General features: G+C 54.0%; 2 protein-coding genes across 5 annotated transcripts in view; one reads left to right on the forward strand and one right to left on the reverse strand.

The window, feature by feature from the left end:
- Positions 1-6,998, forward strand: part of CUNH14orf180 (chromosome unknown C14orf180 homolog) — a 10,672-nt gene extending 3,674 nt beyond the window's left edge. For all 4 annotated transcript variants that reach the window (XM_028764504.1, XM_028764501.1, XM_028764500.1 and 1 more), the window contains exons 2-5: positions 1,794-1,920; positions 3,982-4,111; positions 4,456-4,491; positions 4,932-6,998. In XM_028764504.1, coding sequence (XP_028620337.1) covers positions 1,810-1,920; positions 3,982-4,111; positions 4,456-4,491; positions 4,932-5,179 — 525 coding nt within the window. In that variant the 5' untranslated portion in view covers positions 1,794-1,809 and the 3' untranslated portion in view covers positions 5,180-6,998. The remainder of the gene's footprint in view (positions 1-1,793; positions 1,921-3,981; positions 4,112-4,455; positions 4,492-4,931) is intronic.
- A 1,888-nt stretch (positions 6,999-8,886) lies between these two features.
- Tmem179 (transmembrane protein 179) lies at positions 8,887-18,277 on the reverse strand. Its single transcript, XM_028764581.1, has 4 exons — positions 17,960-18,277; positions 11,596-11,733; positions 10,401-10,479; positions 8,887-9,066 (listed from the first exon to the last, which is right to left on the reverse strand). The coding sequence occupies exons 1-4, from the start codon at positions 18,262-18,264 to the stop codon at positions 8,887-8,889; spliced, it is 702 nt and encodes a 233-aa protein (XP_028620414.1). The 5' UTR covers positions 18,265-18,277.
- Between the last annotated feature and the right edge of the window lie 210 nt (positions 18,278-18,487).

Raw genomic sequence — 18,487 nt, forward strand, 5'->3', positions numbered from 1 at the left:
ATGTTGTTCTGTGTGTACAAACACACATGGGTCTAGAAAGATGACTCAGTAGTTAAGAGACTCAGTAGTTAAGAGACTCAGTAGTTAAGAGACTTGTTGCTCTTGCAGAGGGCAAGGGTTTAGTTCCTAGCACCCATGTGGTGGCTCACCACCATCAGGAGGATCTGATATCCTTTTCTGATCTCAGTGGGCAACCTTGCACGCACATGGTACACATACATACATACATACATACATGAAGGCAAAAACTCACACATGTAAAATAAAGTTTAAAAACTGTTTTAAAAAAACACTCACACATATTGTCTTACAATCTCTCAGGAGACCGTGGCCACAGAGGCCCACAGACTGAGGGCTAGCAGCAAGGCAAAAGTATGGGAGGTGGTACCTTCCCCAAGCATGAGCCTGGAGCGTAAGCACCCCTCCCTCCCACTCCCTTCTCTTTCTGCTCCCTGTGGCCCCGCCCCTTCTCTAAGCCCTGCCCCTTCTCTAGCCACTGCAATAAAACCTGATGCTGTGATAGGAGAATGTGCTCCCATCTGAAGAAATTGACTCATGCAAATGCATCCAGGCAGACATCCTTAACCGGACCTCAGCCACCTGCTGTATTTACTCCTGCTGAGCCTAAGACTGGCCGTTCTGTTATCCTCTGTGGAAGACTGTATAGAGGCTACTGGGCTAACCTTCAAAGCAGTCATTTCGGGGGAGACCTTCAAGGTGTCCTCCTTGGAGTTAGGGCAAGCACATCACTCTTGTCTCAGTCTTCAAGGACAAGGCATATGAAACGTCTAGGGAGGCAGAGCCATGTCCCTTGAAACCAGCATTTCAAGGGGGTAGTGATGCCCACTAAGAGCTCCTGGCCAGAGATCTGGGAGAAGGAAGACATTTGCTTCAGTGTCCCTTCCAGCAGGGGAAGGAAGGGGACCACCCTGCCAGCAGCCCTGACCTCTATGCCTCCGAATACCAAGAAGGAGAATGGTGGTCTCGTGCCTGGCTCCCAGGCCCAGGATCTAAGTAGGGTCTGCACCCAGAACAGGACAGAAGGTATGGTCGAAACTTTGAGAGATAATCAGCCCCAGTGGGCTGCTGTGGGGCTGCTCCACAGGCAGAGCAAACACCCAAATGTAAGAGGGGGGAGAGATGGATTCAGAGATGGAGACGCAGAGAAAGGAAGATACAGACAGGGAGAGTGGCAGAGAGACAGAGGAGGAGAGCTATGCACATATGCAGAGATGATCAGAGACAGATAAGGCCAGAGATAGCGACAACAGAGACAAACGGACTGGGTTATACTGTTCCCTGTCCCACCCAGCACAAAGGCCAACTAGAGGCAGCACACCTTCCAGAAGAGCCTCTGCTGTCATCTGCTCCCAGCGTCTCGGCTGTGGGGCTTATCATATTGGCAGAAGTGTTTACTGCAGCCTTATCAACAATCTCAGAGCGCTTCAAACTCCTTCAATAAACTGCAACCTTCCTGAGCAGCCCATGACAGCGGGTGGGTGGCTGTAAATCTCAGGGCATCAGCCCAGAGGAATATTACACTGCCGTCAAAGGTGGTAATTATGAAGACTACACCTGCAGAGGAAATTGCTGACAGCAAGGCTTTGGAGCTGGCAGGGCACAGGATTTATCTGAGCCGTGAGCCCTACAAAGGGAAGCTGGTGACTACGGGTCTGTGAGAAAGATGCGGGCTAAGGAAGCTAGCCTGTCTTCCAGGGAGGAATTTTCTCATCCTTTTATCTTTATCTCTGCGTGTATGGCTTGCCCAATAAATAACGTCTTTCTTATCATAGGACCATGTTCCAGTAAATGAGGTCTGCAGCTCGAGTCTCCCGCCCTAATTCCCACCCACGGACACGCCATCCAACCAGAGAAAATGAGGGGACCACGTGGGGCTCACAGCCTCCCAGGACCGAGAGGGTAAGGCCACACAGCCTGAGACATTACCTCTGGAGGCATGGGCTGCTGTTGGGAGTAGGAAGAGAGGCAGGGGCCAGAGGAACAGACAGGATCCCTGTCTTTGCTTTCAAATTATCCTCTGTCCCTGGAACTCTGGGAAATGGCCTGGAGCTGGGCAGGAAGCAGAGAAATGGTCCCATTTTGAAGGGTTCGGTTTTGGCAAGGCACTGGGTGTGGCATAACATAGCCAAAGGCACAAGAGGATGACAGAGGCCAGGCTCTGTTCTGCACCAGGCCAGGGGCCACAGCATGAGAGGACAGAGATATGACAATCAGACTGAAGAAATCGAAGGGACAGGGAAGGATGCTGGGTAGAAATGGGGATGGGGGAGAGCCATGGATATCTGCGAAGCTGGTTAGCTCAGGGATGAGCTGTCAGCAATGAGAAGGGTGCAGACACGGCTGGTCGAGGCTGGTAACAGCTCAGTCCAGGAGCAAGCAAGAAGACAGGAGAGGGGAGAGAATCAAGGAGCAAGAGAGGGGTTCCAAGTCAGAAGGAGCCCAAACCTATGACACCGAGGCTCTGTTGACCCTAAGGTTGCTGCCAGGCCAAGGAAGAGGCAATGATATACCAGGCTAACCTTAGCACAGTCAGCCATGGGTGGAGCAGGGCAGACCCGAGGGGCTTCTCATCAAGTTGTGCATAGTCCAGTACCCTGCCAGAGGCAACTTTAAAATGGCCCTGGCTTCCCTGTGCTTTGTCCTACCAACAGCCTGCTGTCCCAAGTTGGAGATGAAGACCCTGAGGTTCACAGGAGCTGAAACCCCAGGGTGACTGCAGTAGGGTAGGAAGGTAGCCCCTGGGCATGTAGTATGTGAAGGCTGCCTTCCTCTACCTCTCAGTTACCCTGAAGTGCTACCTAGGTGAAGGGAGGGAGAGGTTCATATAGGATAGACCCTAGCCTGCAGGTTGACTATAGCCATCAATCAGCTCTGGTTACTACCTTGGCCTGGGGCTCCACCGGAGGAAACTTAACACACTCTGGTCCCTAAACCAAGGTCGCTTCCCTAAGTCCCAGCTTCCCCCTCACAAACCCTCCAGAGGTTTGAGCAATAGCCTGGCACCTGGGCTAATGTACATAAGTTGAGGGGAGCAGGGAGGTACACTTCCTCTCAGAGGACCCAACAATCACTGAGGCTGCAAGGCCAGGTCCTGAGTTGCCTGGCAATCCCTGTCCAAGGGACTGTGTCAGCGGCTAAGTGTGTCTCAAGCCAAGCACATGGTACAGGGCAGTTGTTTGAGCTCTGTACCTGGTCACTAGGCTCTCAATGCCTGGGCCCTGTGGTCTCTGAACTGTAACCTCAGGGGTCAATGTGGCTGTGTGCAGGCTGTCTTCAGTTGCTGAGGTTATCTCTGGCATCCATAGTCTGCAGCTGTCATCCCTCTGTGTGTGGATACCTTCCCTCAGAACCCCTGGGACTGGCAGGGGGACACAGCCTTGGATGAAGCATGGGTCTCCCAGGTACTGAGATCACTCAGAACTGTCCAGGTTTCATTCTGTAGGAGCTTGGGAGGTTGGTGGCTGGTCCTGGGGTCTCCGTGCTCCTCTCTGCTCCTCCGCAGCAGGTCTGTCATTGTCCAGCAGCCTATGGTAAAACTGGGTTTACCTGCAAGGGGGGCTGGAAATGAAAAAGAGGAGGGGGTGGCGAGAAAAGACTGAAGCCAAGACAGGGTTCTGATCAAGGCTCCAAGTCTGATAACAAGCACTGCGTTTATAAAGGGAAAGCCCACAGAACCCATCCATTGTATCCACCAGAGTATGTTGCAGAGCAAGGTCAGCACGGCAGCCAAAGCAGCTAAGTTCTCATGGGAATTCACAACCGCAGCCAAGGCAGATGTCTCTGTCCAGGCCGATAAGGTCTGTGGTGGCAAGCACTCAAGATCTGTTCAGCCTGCTCAAGGCTGGGGAGGCCACAAGGTCCTCTGTGTTAAGCCCAGAGGAGTCTGCAGACACCACAGCCCAGGATGCCAGTCTCAAGCAGGAAGGGCTCACCGTCCTCTCTTCCCCATTCCCACTCTAGGATGGTGACAGGAAGTGCCCTCCCTCTATCCTGAGACCCAGACGGCAAGAATGTGGATATCACGGGGGTGAGACACAGAGAACCACCAGGCATGTGCGGTTCCGAGAGCCCCTGGAGGTGGCTGTCCACTGTAAGAGGGGCCAGGGGCTTTGATGTGAGCGTCTGGGTGGGGTGGGTGGGCAGGTGCCATTGAAACTATGGCATCATCTAAGGCCATCTATTCCTTATTCTGTCTTCCCAGACAGAATCCCAGTGAACCTGTAAATGGGGTCATGGGGACAGGCCATGGTCGGTGGGACAGCACCCAACAGAGGAGAATGTAGTTGTGGCCTCTCCAGCACTGCCCTCTAGGGAGAGGCCAGGTTCTGTGTATCTCATTTCCCAGGCCAGGCCAGCGACGCTTGTTCAGTATCTTTATACGGTGGTGTGGGAGAGCTTGTTTCCTGACTAAACCATCTGTGATCTCCTTCCCAGACATCGCCCGCAAGGACACAACAGCCGCCATCAAAGGTGAGTTCTGAGAAGGAGCTCCCATTGGCCAACAGGTCCTAGGCCTCCACCTCCACAAGGCAGAACTAGACACAGCCTCAAGCACACCCCTGTCCCCATAGCCCAGCCACTCTAGACCCTGACTCAGTCTCCCCTGACAGCCCTAGACGTGATCCCATCCTTATGGGGCCAAGCCCCAGGTTCCTCGCATGTGGATGGGCAGAAGCACTCCTAAATGGTGCAATCTTCCTTAGGCAGGTGAGGACAAGAGTCCCTGTCCCATGGATTCCATGAGACCCACCCCAGGGCCCTATCTGACCATCACCTTGATGGTCAATTACAAGTTGACAACTACAGCCAGACAACTCAAGTCTCCCTCCATATCAGCCCCACCAGCAGAGGGTGCACTTTGAAGGGTCTCACTGGGGGTGCTGTTGGACTGACCTGTCACCCTCCTACAGTCCCCAGCCGATCAGCTTCCCATGGTGGCTCTCTGCTTCAGCCAGCATCCTGCAGTGGCTCCTTATTCCTGTGGCTGATTCTGTGTGTTCTGCTTGGAGTGGTGCTGTGCCTGTACTGTGGCCAGGCCAAACATGTCACAGTAGCCCTGGAGGACCTCTGGGCTCAACTCCTCGTCCTAATCTTGCGCCTGTGGCATGTGGTCCTTGCCTGTTGGCACTGCCTCCTGCAGCTCCTGACGCATGACTGAATGGTGATTTCACCTCTGGAAAGCACTGGAGCAAGTTGATGCTGTTGGGGACCCGGAGTGGTTTGGGGGATTGTGCATGGTGGGGGAGCCCAGGTATTAAGGCTAACCCAGGACAGAGCTCTGTTACCTGATTCTTGACAAACCCAGGAACTCCAACAGGCTGCTGGACAGGTTTAGGTGGGAAAAGAGGGAGGCTCTGGTTTGACGATACAGGCATCTCCTACTCCAGTCAGCACGGGCTGGGATCTTGGGATTTTAAGACTGAATCAGAGAAAGAACTCAACTATTATAGCTGAGGGATTCCTATGTTCTTGCCCAGTCCTCCGTCTTGGGAGCCATAGCCTGGATGTTACCATACATAGCTCTTTGAGTGTGAGCTTCCCCTGCCTCTGAGGGGTGCTTGGGAAGGCAAGCCCCAACCTCCTGCTGCTTTGAGGACTGGGCCCAGTTTTTGCTACACTATCAGGAGATAGGGTGCCTCCCCCTGCAGTTCATGGAGCCCGTGAGAATCGTGGTTTTTTTCTCTGAGCCCCAGGTCTGAATTCCTCCACTTAATACCAAGCTCAGTCAGGGGTCACTGTGGTGTGGGAACAGAGTCCAGCTCTGAACCAGTTGCTCTCAGAACAAGTGTGGCACCAAGGTCCTACTTCTGGGGTCACACACAAGCCCACCAGCTGCAGGACCTGTGAGTCTCCTGAACCCCTGGAAACACAATTCTATTACTCATGTTGAAAGGCAAAGGGAATCAAGCACATAGGAACAGCTTCAGGACATCCTAGATCTGCCTGGAGGGGGAGCCCTGAGCACAGCAGGGAGGCCCAGTCGGACACCAGGAGGATCCACCAGGGGGACCCTGCACCACCCTGGAACAAACAAATAAGCAAGGTTTGGTGGCCAGGGTGAGACCTGGGGTTGTCTTCTTAAGGTGCCCCTCGACTTAAGTGGGCAGATGGAGATCCCATATTAAAATACCTGCAGCCTCTTCAACCTCGGGATTATTACAAAATGAGCAGAGTGAGACACTTGTTGAGGAATCTCCCCCAGGTCCAAACACATTAGTCTAGGTAACAGAACACACCTCTACCCTTCCACCCACTCTCCCCCACAGCCCATAGGTCTCTTGCAGCTGACATTCACAAGAAGCTAGGGGGACCCACCATGCCTCCAGGACTACATCCTCCCCAGCAAGACATGCCAAGACTCCCAGATCACTGAGGTGCCATCTGCCCTTCTCTGGCCTTCAGATGCCCCATAGAGTGATTTCCAGCTACAAAATTTGGGGGCACGGTAGGGGAGAGTCCAGTGGAGAGAAACCCTGCTTCTAGAAGCGGTCTAATAAGGAAAACCTGCAAAGGCACTCACCAGGATTGGCCCTCAGCATGGTTACTGTTGCCTGCACCAGTCCATCTACCCCAGGACCTGTTCCCTCCCATCCTACCCTGGCCAAAGACAGGCTTGCTATTGGCTTGTATTCCAGAGATGGAAACAGACACTTAGAGGTAAGATAACAGAGCCCCAGACCACCCTTCCATCCCCAATTCTGAGAGCGGATGCCCTTCAGGAGGGGGATTGGTCACCCCATGTTTGACAATGGAGAGCCAGGGCTTCCCACCTCAGAGCCAGCATTTGCTGCAAAGGCCACAGAAGAAGTATGCTCCACTCGCTCTCTAAGGGCCACAAAACTGCCCCAGCTAGTCCTGGGTTTTGCTTTGCTTTGTTTCATTTTTACAGTGCAAACCCAGCACAGCTAGGCAGAGTCAGCCACTGTTATATCCCCAGCTTTATTCTGACTTAGAATAAATGTTCAAAGACATACGCAGAGATGCATGTGCCCCAGAGGTGTCACCAAAACCCATCCTCGTGCCCAGGGTGGGGATGTGTGGGAATGGTGGGGGGAGCTCCTTACAATGCACAGGCATGAAGGACCACCCCGTGAGCCCTGGAATCAAACAGACTGTTTAAGTCCTAAACAAACAGCTAAAGCCTGCGAGCCAGTGGGGAGGGATTGGGGACCGGAGGTGGGGGCCTGAAGTGGACTGGCTGGCTAGCAAAGACACAGACATCTCATCCATACAGCATCTCGGATGTTTCGTCTTTATTTTATTTTGACTTGAGGATCAGACACATGGAGGTACAGGACTTATCACCAACAGCTTCTCCAGGAAAACTGAAACCAGGGCTTCCCTGTAGCAATCTGGAGGGGAGCAGAGGGGTCTTGCAGGCAACCTGGGGACCATTCTGCAGCCTCTGTCTGCCTCTTGCCATCCCTCCCATAAGACCCCTCTTGGAAAGACACCCCTGCCCATGGCTACAGCCAACAGGTCCTGCTAACACTCCTAGGCCAGGAGTCCCTGGGACATCAACATCTGGGCAACAGGTCTAGGCGTCTAAAGGTCTCCAGACCAGACCAGAGCCCAGACTAACTCTCCAGAATCCACAAGAGACAGCTGCCAAGGGCAGGCCCACACCTGAGGCAGATCCTAGGTCCCAGAGGCCCTATCCAGCCTCCTGTTCCTTCGGGTCCTAGATGGCTACGGCCTTAGTAAGGACGTGGGACAGATGAGAGAGCCAATCCTGGGGAGACAGAGGAGGAGTCTCAAGGCTAGACAGTGTCCCCCGTGTCCCATATATCAGGGCTTGTGTGAGAGTCTGGAAAAGAGACCAGATCAGTTTGGAGACCACAAAACACTACTTCAGTACCCAGATCCTCTGCAAGGAGCTCAGCCAGGCCACAACAAAGCCCTCAGAGAAGGCTGGAGTGTCAGTTGGCCTGACCCTGACCTCCCCAGATAGGTACCCCCTTGCAAAGCACCCTGACCTGGCTTCAATTTTTAGGGCCCATCTCTCTCTCTCTCTCTCTCTCTCTCTCTCTCTCTCTCTCTCTCTCTCTCTCTCTCTCACACACACACACACACACACACACACACACTCCTCACAGTGGGCCTAGAAGCTAATGCCTTTCACCCGGAAACACACCAGCCACTGGTGGACACTGGACTTGGACACAGGTCAGAATCACCTTGCTTGGAAACAGGGGACAGCGTTGGAGCACAACTTCAGACTAGGGCCAGAACACTGAATGCACTCACTGAGATTCAGATGGGTGGGACCTCTTCTGCCACGAGGGCCACACCCTTGCAATACAGAGAACCGTACCACCGAGAAAGCCTAAAAGGGAGGATGGTGGGACTCTCCCACTACAGCTAAGCAGCCCAGATATCCTCTCAGAGCAGGGGACAGAGCCCAGCCCAGGGTTCCACATACCGACTAGGATCCTCCACCTGCTGCCTTCTCGTACCTTCTGGGGACCTTAGCTGAATGCTGTGGGATGGGAGGACGGCCCCTTATGGGAGGGGCAGGGACTGTGGTGGTGCAAAGGCTGCTAACCTGACATTGTCACCTTGGTTCTGCAGTCACACTCCCATGCACACACATGCTTACATACACGCACACATATGGGCAAATGACCACACGAGAGAAGGAGTGTGCATCACACTAACCAAGGCCAGGACTGGAAGCCAGAAGCCACCCCCTCCCCGAGTCTCTGGGTCTCTGCCCCATCACTGTCAGGATCTCCATGGGAACGGGTGCTCTGCTCACGGTGGGCGGGGCCAAGAGACATGCAGAGCTGTGTTGGCCAGCCTGGGTGGGTCCCCAGGCACCCCCTCTCATGCAGGCCTCAGGAAAGGGGGCCACCCTTCCACGGCCTAGATGACAGCACTCTTCTCCCCCTGGAAGGAGGTGCGGGAGGCTGGCCTGGCCAGCAGAAGCTCCTTCTCATGAACCAGGCTGTCCAACAGGTCCTCCTGGCGGTAGTTGTGATAAACTTTGAGGAAAGCCAGAGTGGTGATCGCCAGCCAGGCCAGCCAGGAGGCCCAGAGTCCAAACTGCATGGAAGGCAGAGCAGTGTCAGGGAGTGTGGCTCATTGCCCAGTGTGCTCAGTCCCTGCTTCCTCACCTCCTCCCTCTAGATCTACAGGGAAGGGAAGGGAAGACTAAGAGAGGAGGAGGCAGCAGGGACCTGAGAGCACATGCACCCCCACATTTGGCCTGTTCTCTGCAGTGATCGTTATGTTCTATGCCCACAAGAACCCAGCTCTGTGCAGAGGCTTGGGGTACTCGGCCATTCTCACCTGAATTGGTGAGATCCCTTGAGGAGGAGAAGGAGGACCTGGGCAGAGCTCTTCTCCCACCGAGACTCTGGGCTCTAAGGAAGGCCTATAGATCAGGGAGCCCCTCTAGTCAGGGGAATAAATTGACCTTTATCTGCTGTTTCCAAACAGCTGAAGGAGAAACAATGTAATCAGCTCCAGGTCTGCACTGCATCAAACCAATTCTCATTTGAGCGTGCGGGTCCTCAGATTGCGCATGCCTCTGTCTAATTCGTCCAAATTAGCTCTAAAGCATCTTAAGCTAAAGTTGGCGTGAAGGTCTCTTTGACAGTTTCAGCTCATCTCTGCAAAGAACTTTTGGACTTCCAAGGGTGTTGGTAGTGACAAGAATAATCTCAGTCTAGCATTTGACAAACCAGAGCCTCCAGAAGCCAGCATGGAGCATGGACGGGTGTCATGGAGGATGAAAGCCACAGGCAGTATGGGAAGGGACAGGTGTCCATGCCCCACCTAAGTGCCCCTAGACTGAACCACCTCCGACTGGGGCACAAACGCAAAGTTGAGGGACAGGAAAAGCCTAAAGTTTTCCCAGGGCGTTCCAGGTTCCCAAAGTCACATGCAAGGTGAGTTGGGTTCTCCTTAGGGCAGACCCCTCATTTCACCCTCAGACATGGCAGCAAGTGGCTCAGGGACCCTCCGACATTCCAGGAATGGAACCAGACCAGAATCTGTCCCACTAGCAACCACGGATTCTAGACCCCATTTTCAGCACTTCCTGCCGCCCCTCTCACTCCCTCTTCTTCCCTCCCAGTCACCCAGCACTTTCTCTGGCTCCTGAGCTCACTTCTCAGTCTGCCCTTGCCTTCTCTTGTCTCCTGCCTCCCCTACCCGTCCCCACCTCCACCCCGCACGCCCCCAACACACAAGTCCTGCTCAGAGAACTCTGCTCTCCCACCCTCCCCTGGGAAATCTCCTCCTGCTTCCACAGCCTGCACCTCCCCGGTATGATCCCACCATATCTGAGTCTGTTTCCTTGCCTGGGATCGGTCAAGTCTCACCCCGTCCCTAACTCAGCCATTCTCTTCCGGCCAGAGACAGACCCCGCCTACCTGGGCGATTGCAAACTGATGGTAGAAGGCAGAGTTGTCCACGTTCAGCTCCAAGTCCGTTTCCTGGAACTCCTCGCAGCTAAAATAGCATTAAACCAAGTGGCTGGTGACTTGTGAGCCCCCGAGCCCCCGAACCCCCGAGCCCCCGAGCCCCCGAGCCCCTGAGTCAAAAGGCAACTGAGCATCCGGCTAGGAAGCAGAGAATACTTCCCTTAAACAGTGAGTGGTGTCTTAGATCAACCTGACACAGGCTAAAGTCATGAGAGGAGGGAACCTCAGTTGAGAAAATGCTCCCATAAGACCAGGCTGCAGACAAGGCGGTAAGACATTTTCTTAATTAGTGATTGGTGGAAAATAGCCCAGCCCATTGTGGGCGGGGCCACCCGGCTGGCTGAGCATGAGGAGCAAGCCCATAAGCAGTACCCCTCCAGCGGCCTCTACATCAGGTTCTGCCTCCAGGTTCCTCCCCTGATTGAGTTCACATCTTGACTTTCTTTGATGACTAACTGTGACATTGAAGCGTAAACTGAATAAACCCTTTCCTCTCCAAGCTGCTTTAAAGGGTCATGGTGTTTCATTGCAGCAATCATAACCCTAAGACAGAGGGGGCAGTCCCCAAAGGGAAAGATGGAATTCCACTGGGAGTCAGCTTTGACCCCTCACTGGGAAGAGCAAGACAGGCTTCAAAGAAGAGGAGCTAAAGACCTTTCCAACTGAGCACAAGGGCTAGCCTCAGCTATCTTATTACTTACTGTCTGTCTGGCACTCAGGGTCATGAGCTGCTCTGTCTAGTCAGACCTTTAGTTCTCAGTCTGAGATGGACGTGATGCCCCTGAGGCACACTGTACAGTGTCCCTGTATAAGTGTCATGGGGACATCACGAGGGCAGCCTCTACTCACCAACCGCAAACTAACCTCGCTGCCACAGTGGAGTTAGCTTCAGAGGGAGCTGAGGCTAGCAAGTGAGCCAGGCGGTGTCAACTAGAGTCCCGCCTGGTGCCTCTTGGCTCACCTTCCATGTGTGATGCTGTAGGCTGCTAGACCAAAGAGGTGCCTGACATTGAGTGGGCGTGTCTTAGGGACAAGGCAATGGGGGTGGGGGGTAGGGGGGGACAGGTGGGCAAAGCCTCTGATTCAGAATGGGATTCAGGAAGAAAAACATCTTGGGACCCAGATAAGGCAGGACGAGGCATACCTGTGGGGTGTGGAACCCTTCTCAGTGATGGTGTCACACCACATAGTGAAGCCCACACTCACGATGGTGCTGGCAATGAAGACCAGGAAGACCACAAAGGCACTGACCAGGAGGTTCAGGAAGGCGTAGAAGAAGGAACTGCAGAGGAGTCAAGAGATGGAAGCTGAGGGAGCTACCCAAGGTCTGACCCCAAATAGCTCCCCTTGAAACAGGGATGGGAGATGTCCAGGTTTTCTGGTGAGCACCTGGGGCCCTGATGGGACTGAATGGGGCTCAAAGGGCTGCTTCTGTCTCCTCTGCTGCCGCCCCTGCAAATGTCCCGATGCCGAGCAGCCATCTTGTTCTCTCATACACTAGGAGTTGGGGACTTGGCACCATTGATGTACTGGAGAATCAGGGCCAAGTCAAGAACTCAAGATCATGATTCCAAAAACCCAGGAGCCAGCACATACAGTGAAACCACAAGGCGCCCTTCTAAGACCACCTACCCGCTTAGTCACTCCATGTCACAGCTGGGAGCTGTGTGCCCTCAAATACACAGGTTCAAACCCCAAACTCCTCCGTGTGAGCACCAGGCCCTCTAAGCCCTACATAGAGAAGGGTTCAAGCAAGATGAGACGACCCCTCTCCCTTACCCTCTGATGCCTGACTCCAAGTGACACATTACCCCAGTCCCACTTTCCTACCCAGAGAAAGAGGGCATATGGGAGACCCCATCCCACCATACTCTCCAGGGTCACCAAACTGTGGGAGGTCCATAGCAGAGAACAGGGACCTAACAGCCACTGCCCGGCTGGTGGGCTTGTTCACCTATGCATTCATTCCACAAGCCTTCCTGACCCTACGGCAGCCCTGTGCTGAACACAGAGGGAGGGCCAAGGCATAGGAACAGTGTAACCCTGATGCTCAAGGTGAGTAAGATACCCAGCTGTCCTGGGATCACACAGGGCTGCCTGTGAAGCCCTGGTGACCATCGGCTGACATGCTAGTCACTGCATGACAGGCAGTTGAGGAGTGGTACCCTGCTATAGCTACACAACCCCGGGGACTGTGGGTTACCTCCCCTGCTTGCGAGCAGCTATGTGCACTGCCCACTTGCCCTGGGCTGACATTCTATGCCTGTCCCTGGCCCCACACAGAACACACAGCAGTTCTTGGCCCTGCCCACCTGACACCTACACTGGTTTTCCTTTTAGCTCCCCTCTGTCCTTACCCAGAGGCTGACCCAGAAACCAGGGCAGGGCCTGATCACCACTGTTCTTATGTGGACCAGAACAGGGACTTGGTGCCTTCCTCTTCCAGCATGGACAAAGACAAGGACCTGGTGCACTTTGCTCCAGATAGGGACAGGGAAATAGAAGAGAGGACATATCCCTGGTCTCCCAAGGACCATGCCTCAGGCTAGCATGTCCCTTCTGGTCCTCCCCACAGAATCCCTAGGTCCCCTGGCCAGGAGTGGTGACAAGGACGCTGTGGTCCTGTGGTGGTTAGTTTTTCTGTAGTTTGACCCACGCTAGGACCATCAGGGAAGAGGGAACCTCAGCTGAGAAGACACCTCCACCAAACTGGCCTGCAGGCAAATATGAGGGACATTTTCTTGATCAATGACTGATATGGGGAGCCCAGCCTGCTCTGGACAGGGCCACCCTGGGCAGGTGATCCTGGGTTGTATAAAAAGGCAGACTGAGCAAACCCCGTGGAACAAGCCAGTAAGTGGTGTTCCTCCATGGCCTCTGCTGCCGCCTCTGCTGCCATGCTCCGGCCTTGGGTTCCTGCTTCCCTTCATCATGGACGAGCTAAATGCTGTAAAATGAAACCTGCCCATCTGAACCTCACTTTCTCCCTCTGAGCCCTGTTCTAAGAGCCCCTCCCATGAATCACTGAGAAAACAAGGAAGGCTTATGTGGGTGATGTCCTGTAAATACATTGAGCCCATGTATCCTGGAGTGCTTACCGACCACCCCATACTGTCTCAGGACAGACCTGGACTGAGAAGGGCCCACTGGCCTCACAGCCCCTCAGTAAGCTCACCTGCAGCTGTAAATAGGTAAGACATTAATATATATGCTCACCCAGAGCCTACTCTATGTTGTCCCCACCAAGGAAAACAGGGTGATCAAGGACAGCCACAGCCAAGTCCCTGAGGGCACAGGGCTGTCCAGGCACAGAAATCCCTCACAGGACAGCTGAGAACTGAGAATTTTGGACAGAACCCTTTGTTGGGGACATCTGTCCCTCTCTCTGCTGGACAGCCTCCTGCAATATTTCCAAGGTCCCTGTCCAGCAGTGTCCTCAGTGCCTGACATCCCCTGACAACATCCCAACTGTTCCCTCCCCACTGCTGGCCATGGTGCAGACAGCAGAATGAGACAGACCACAACCCAGCATGATATCCTGTCCTTCTCTGAAGAGCTGGGGCAGCGTTCTGAGATCTCTAGACAGTGTGGGCCACGCACACTTTGCAGCATCTGGCTAGAATACCTTCAGAGGAGGGAGCCCTGGTAGCCTACACTCTGAAGTGAGGCTGACACTGCAGATCTGAGATACAGGAGCTCTGGTCCTAGCTGAAAGCCCACTAAGCAGGCAGAAGTCTCCAGTTCTTGATTTGTTATTGTTGTTGTTTGTTTGTCTCTGGTTGGTTGGATTTTTGTTTGTTTATTTGTTTGATTTTTTGGTTTTGTTTTTAGTGTAATATGCTGGGCCTTCCAGATCCTGAAAGAACTTAATGTGCCAAAGCCACACCTGGATCCTGCTTCCTGGTTTTAGAATGCCACCCTTCCCTGTCCCTGAACACACATTCCAAGGACAGGCCAACACAGGAGAGTGGATGGAAAGGCACAGCACACACAGGGTTAACCCATCTTCCTCTCACTGCATCTCAGGGTGCCCAGCCTTGGATGTGCTGTCTCCATGGCGACAGCTATCCTGGGAAGCCCTGGGAGCGATCTGAAGGCTGAGCGACAGGTGTGAGCAGGCAGATGGGTTATGCTAAGCCAGTGTTCACAATTCAGTCAGTCCCTCACTCACAGACTGCTAACCAACCCCAGCCCAAAGAGCTGCTCTTGAGCAGAGCCTTAAGCATACAGCTCATCCGGGCCCTCCCATCTCCCTGAGGGATGTCCCTGAAACTATACATACCAGGGATCATTCACTAAAATGGTACACCCGCCTCTACACTGTTGCCCTGGACTCTGCCTCTCTGCACCTCTACGCCTCAGCAGCCAGAGCCCACTTAGCACAGCAGACATGCCCTATATAAGGAAGAGATGGTTCCTCTGCCAGTATATGACCCATATGTTCAGCACCAACCAAGAGAGTCCATGAAGAGGCTACAGGGTAACACTCTGCTCCAGGACTGATTGGAAGGCGCCTCAGTGACCTCTGGGGTTGGCACCTAACTCAGAATCAGAGAATGCCTGGATAATAGCCAGATACGCCCTGTGAGTCCCGGGACTGGCAAGCCTGGTATCCTCCACAGAGTGGATATTCAGTGGCCCTGCACGGCCTTGTCTACCACATGAGCTCACTGTAAATGGCTGCCCTGCCCCTTTGAGACTCCCGAGTCCCCTCTGATGGACTGACACTTGGTCACTTGCCCTCTGCAGTCTGACTGGTAACTGTGCTGGAATCACTGTTTTCCACAGGACACCTTACCCGTTGCTGGCCTCTGCAGACCCAACCGTCCCAGGAAGAACTGAAGGGCTGACACAACTCTTGGCCAGGTTATAAGTCAACAGTCAAAGCAGGGCCAGCTGTACAGCCACGGAATTGCAAACCTCGTGGTCAGACACTTTTCTGTCCCTCATCATTGTGTGGTGACTCCTACACTCCAGGCTCTACGCTTGGCCTGCAAACATGGACTAAGGTATGCCCACACTGGCCTCATGCCCCTGGGTATGATGTGTATCTGCAGCCAGGGGTGGCTCAGCAGAGTTGTGCCCCAGTCCCATAACGTGGGCTCTGGTAAGCACTGACAGCACAGTTGGCTAACTGTCACTTGGATCATACAGGGGACAGGGTGAAAGAGCAGTCAGGAAGCCATATGGCCCTTGCTAATAATCCCTAGTAGCCGAGCAGGATTATATATGTCAGATGTCCCTGGAGAAGACAAGGCTAGACATAGTCATGTACTAGTCTGTAGAAGCCTGAGCAGGGGCCGTGTATGGTTAGCATCAAGAACTGAAGTACGGGATAAGACACCCTAGTTGTTCCACAAGAGAGGGTGTCCAGACATGGCCTCTAGTGTGAATTCAAGACCATGCTAGATCTCCTCCAAGTGTTATGATGTGTCAAGTCACCTACAGTCTCCTAAACCCTGCCACAGGCCTCAGACGAGTATGTGATAGAAGGCATCTTACTCTCTGTACCTCTATGCCTCGGCAGCCAGAGCCCCTTTAGCATGGCAGACACACCCCATATAGGTATGTACATCAATCAGCCTGAACCATTCCTCAGGAGGGCAAGCATATCAAAGGACCCCTGGGTAGCTGGAAATTCAGGCCTCGTGATGCTGGTACGGCCTAGATCCACAGCCTGATTCGTGCAGAACAGTCTGCCCTGTGTAAGCAAGATCCCCACCTGCAAGCTCAGGGACTCTTCATGTCCCCATCTGGTGTCCCAGCCCCTGGGTCCCATACACAGACCACACACCTGGATCCTGCCTAGAGAGTTTCCCTTGGTTCTATCTGGCTAGACCGTGTCCACCATGAGGTTATCTCTCTTGCAGGAAACCCCAGAAAGACAGAGGAGTCAAATCATGCTATCTTCCCACTGACCACTGCCATGTCACCTGTCTCGGGGTGCTCCCTCCTACCCCAATCTGCACACAGTGAGGTGACTCCCAATTTAGGGACAAGAGATCTCAAATTCATCTGAACAATGAAAGACTGAGGGTCAAGGAAGGCTCCCGAAGAGGGACAAGACTCTTTCCTACAGCCGACACGGACTCACCCTAGAAATAACCTCATCCTCCCAGCCAAAAGCTCGGTCCACATAATCTGGAGGCTCTTAGGACCAGCCCTGGCTTCCAATAGACTCCCATCGAAACCTTACCATACTGAGTTGAACTGTATCTCTTCAGAGCCACATCCAAGTCCTAACCTTGCTGCCTGTGGACATGGTTGTCTGATCTTCTCTCAGTCAAAGCAGGGTCAGAAACTGGCAAGAGGCTATTCAAGGACAGAGGCAGAGACTGGAACACACAGGAGCCTGGGGCCAGCAGGACTAGAGAAGTGTAGGAAAGACCTTCTCTAGTTCTAACTCTAAGGAGACTTTGATTCTGGACTCTCAGCCTCTAGTATAGTAAGAATGTTAACTGTTTCAGGTTCCTCATCTGTGGTACTAGCGAGAATCCCCTTCACCCAGACTCCTGCATCCTTATGTTCTCAGAGCCCCGTGTTCATCACCCACCTCCTTGCAAGGGATGAGAAGCTACTAAAACCATGGGTGGGGTGGGACACAGGTTGGGGAAGACTGGATATGGGAATTCCCTCTCTATTGCAGGAGCACTGTCACTCCAGGACCCAGGAAGCCTCAGCCAGGGAGAGGCTGGGCCCTTGGTTGTTGCTGGCTGAGGACACCATGTGACCACATTCCGCTGGCTTCAGCCAGGTGACAAAGCAGGAAAAGGTGAAGAAACTCTGGAGCTACAGGGAACACAGAGCAGATCCTACTCACCTACCACACACGCACAGTATACATACACATAGAGACACACAGACACACACACAGAGTACACACACATAGAGACACAGACAGGCACACACAGAGGAATAGAGACACAGACACATAGACACAGACACAGACACAGACACACACACACACATTGTACATGCCTCCAGCCAAGGCCTGAGTGGCAGGGGTGAACTTCAGAAGCTTCTCAGACGTCCCTTGGAATCTTTTCCCAAGAGGGAAAGCAAGAATAGAAGACTACCTGCAAAGTGTAGTCCCTGCCCCCACCCACAGGAAAGGGGTGCAGGTCTAAGACTGCTGTAAATGGTCCCAGGTCCCAAGGAGTGTGGCCTAGCTAGCCTGAGCCAGAGAGCCCAGGCATACAGCCATGACAGTGCAACATCTGTGCTCCAAGGAGTCAGGTCTGGAAACCTGGAGTGATGCTCACTCTGGGAACAGAAAGAGGTCACGTGGGTCGGGCAGACAGCCTTAGAGCCCCTGGGCCTGTGTGTAAACAAAGGGCAGTCTGCTTAGAAGTGATGAGGCAGAGAGTGTTGACACTTGCAGGCCTCTGCAGAAGGAGAGGTGGAGGGACTCATGGCCCCGGAGAGGTGGGCCTGATGCCTCATGGGTTCCAGGAGCCGTGTGAGTGTTGCATCTGTTTGCGCTGGGCTGCTGAAAGGCCTAAACTTACCCCTCGTGTCCCTTGCAGAGGAAGAAGACCGTGCGCCATGCGTGCGCAGCGGCCAGCAGCAGTGACAGGAGGCTGGCGAGCAGGCTGAAGCGGCAGGCAGCCGGTGGGCCCCACTCCTGTACCGTGAAGCGCTCCCGCCCCTGCATCGTCAGGTTGGCACTCAGCCACATACCCTCGGTAAAGAGTAGGCAGCGGCCACGAAAGTCGTGGCCGTTCTCGGACAATGGCACCACCACCACGAAGCTGAACAAGAAAGCCAGAAAGTAACAGACGCACTGCGCGAAGAGGAAATTGTTGAGCGCCATGGTGGTGCCAGGATGAGAGGAGCCACCGGGGAGGCCACCGGCCGGGGATGCGACCGCTCCAGGAGCCGGGCCGCGAGTCTCGGGCACCGCGCAGGCCTGGCCCGAGCCGCGTGGGAGGCTGCGCAGTGACGGCGCCCGCGGGTCTCTCGCGTTGCGCGCAGACGCGTGCGCACCGGCCGGGCGTGGGGCGCGCCTGCGGTCAGCACCGCGGACAGCTCCCGCA

The sequence above is a fragment of the Grammomys surdaster genome, unplaced genomic scaffold (assembly GCF_004785775.1).
Source record: "Grammomys surdaster isolate TR1022 unplaced genomic scaffold, NIH_TR_1.0 144, whole genome shotgun sequence".
Lineage (NCBI taxonomy): Eukaryota > Metazoa > Chordata > Mammalia > Rodentia > Muridae > Grammomys > Grammomys surdaster.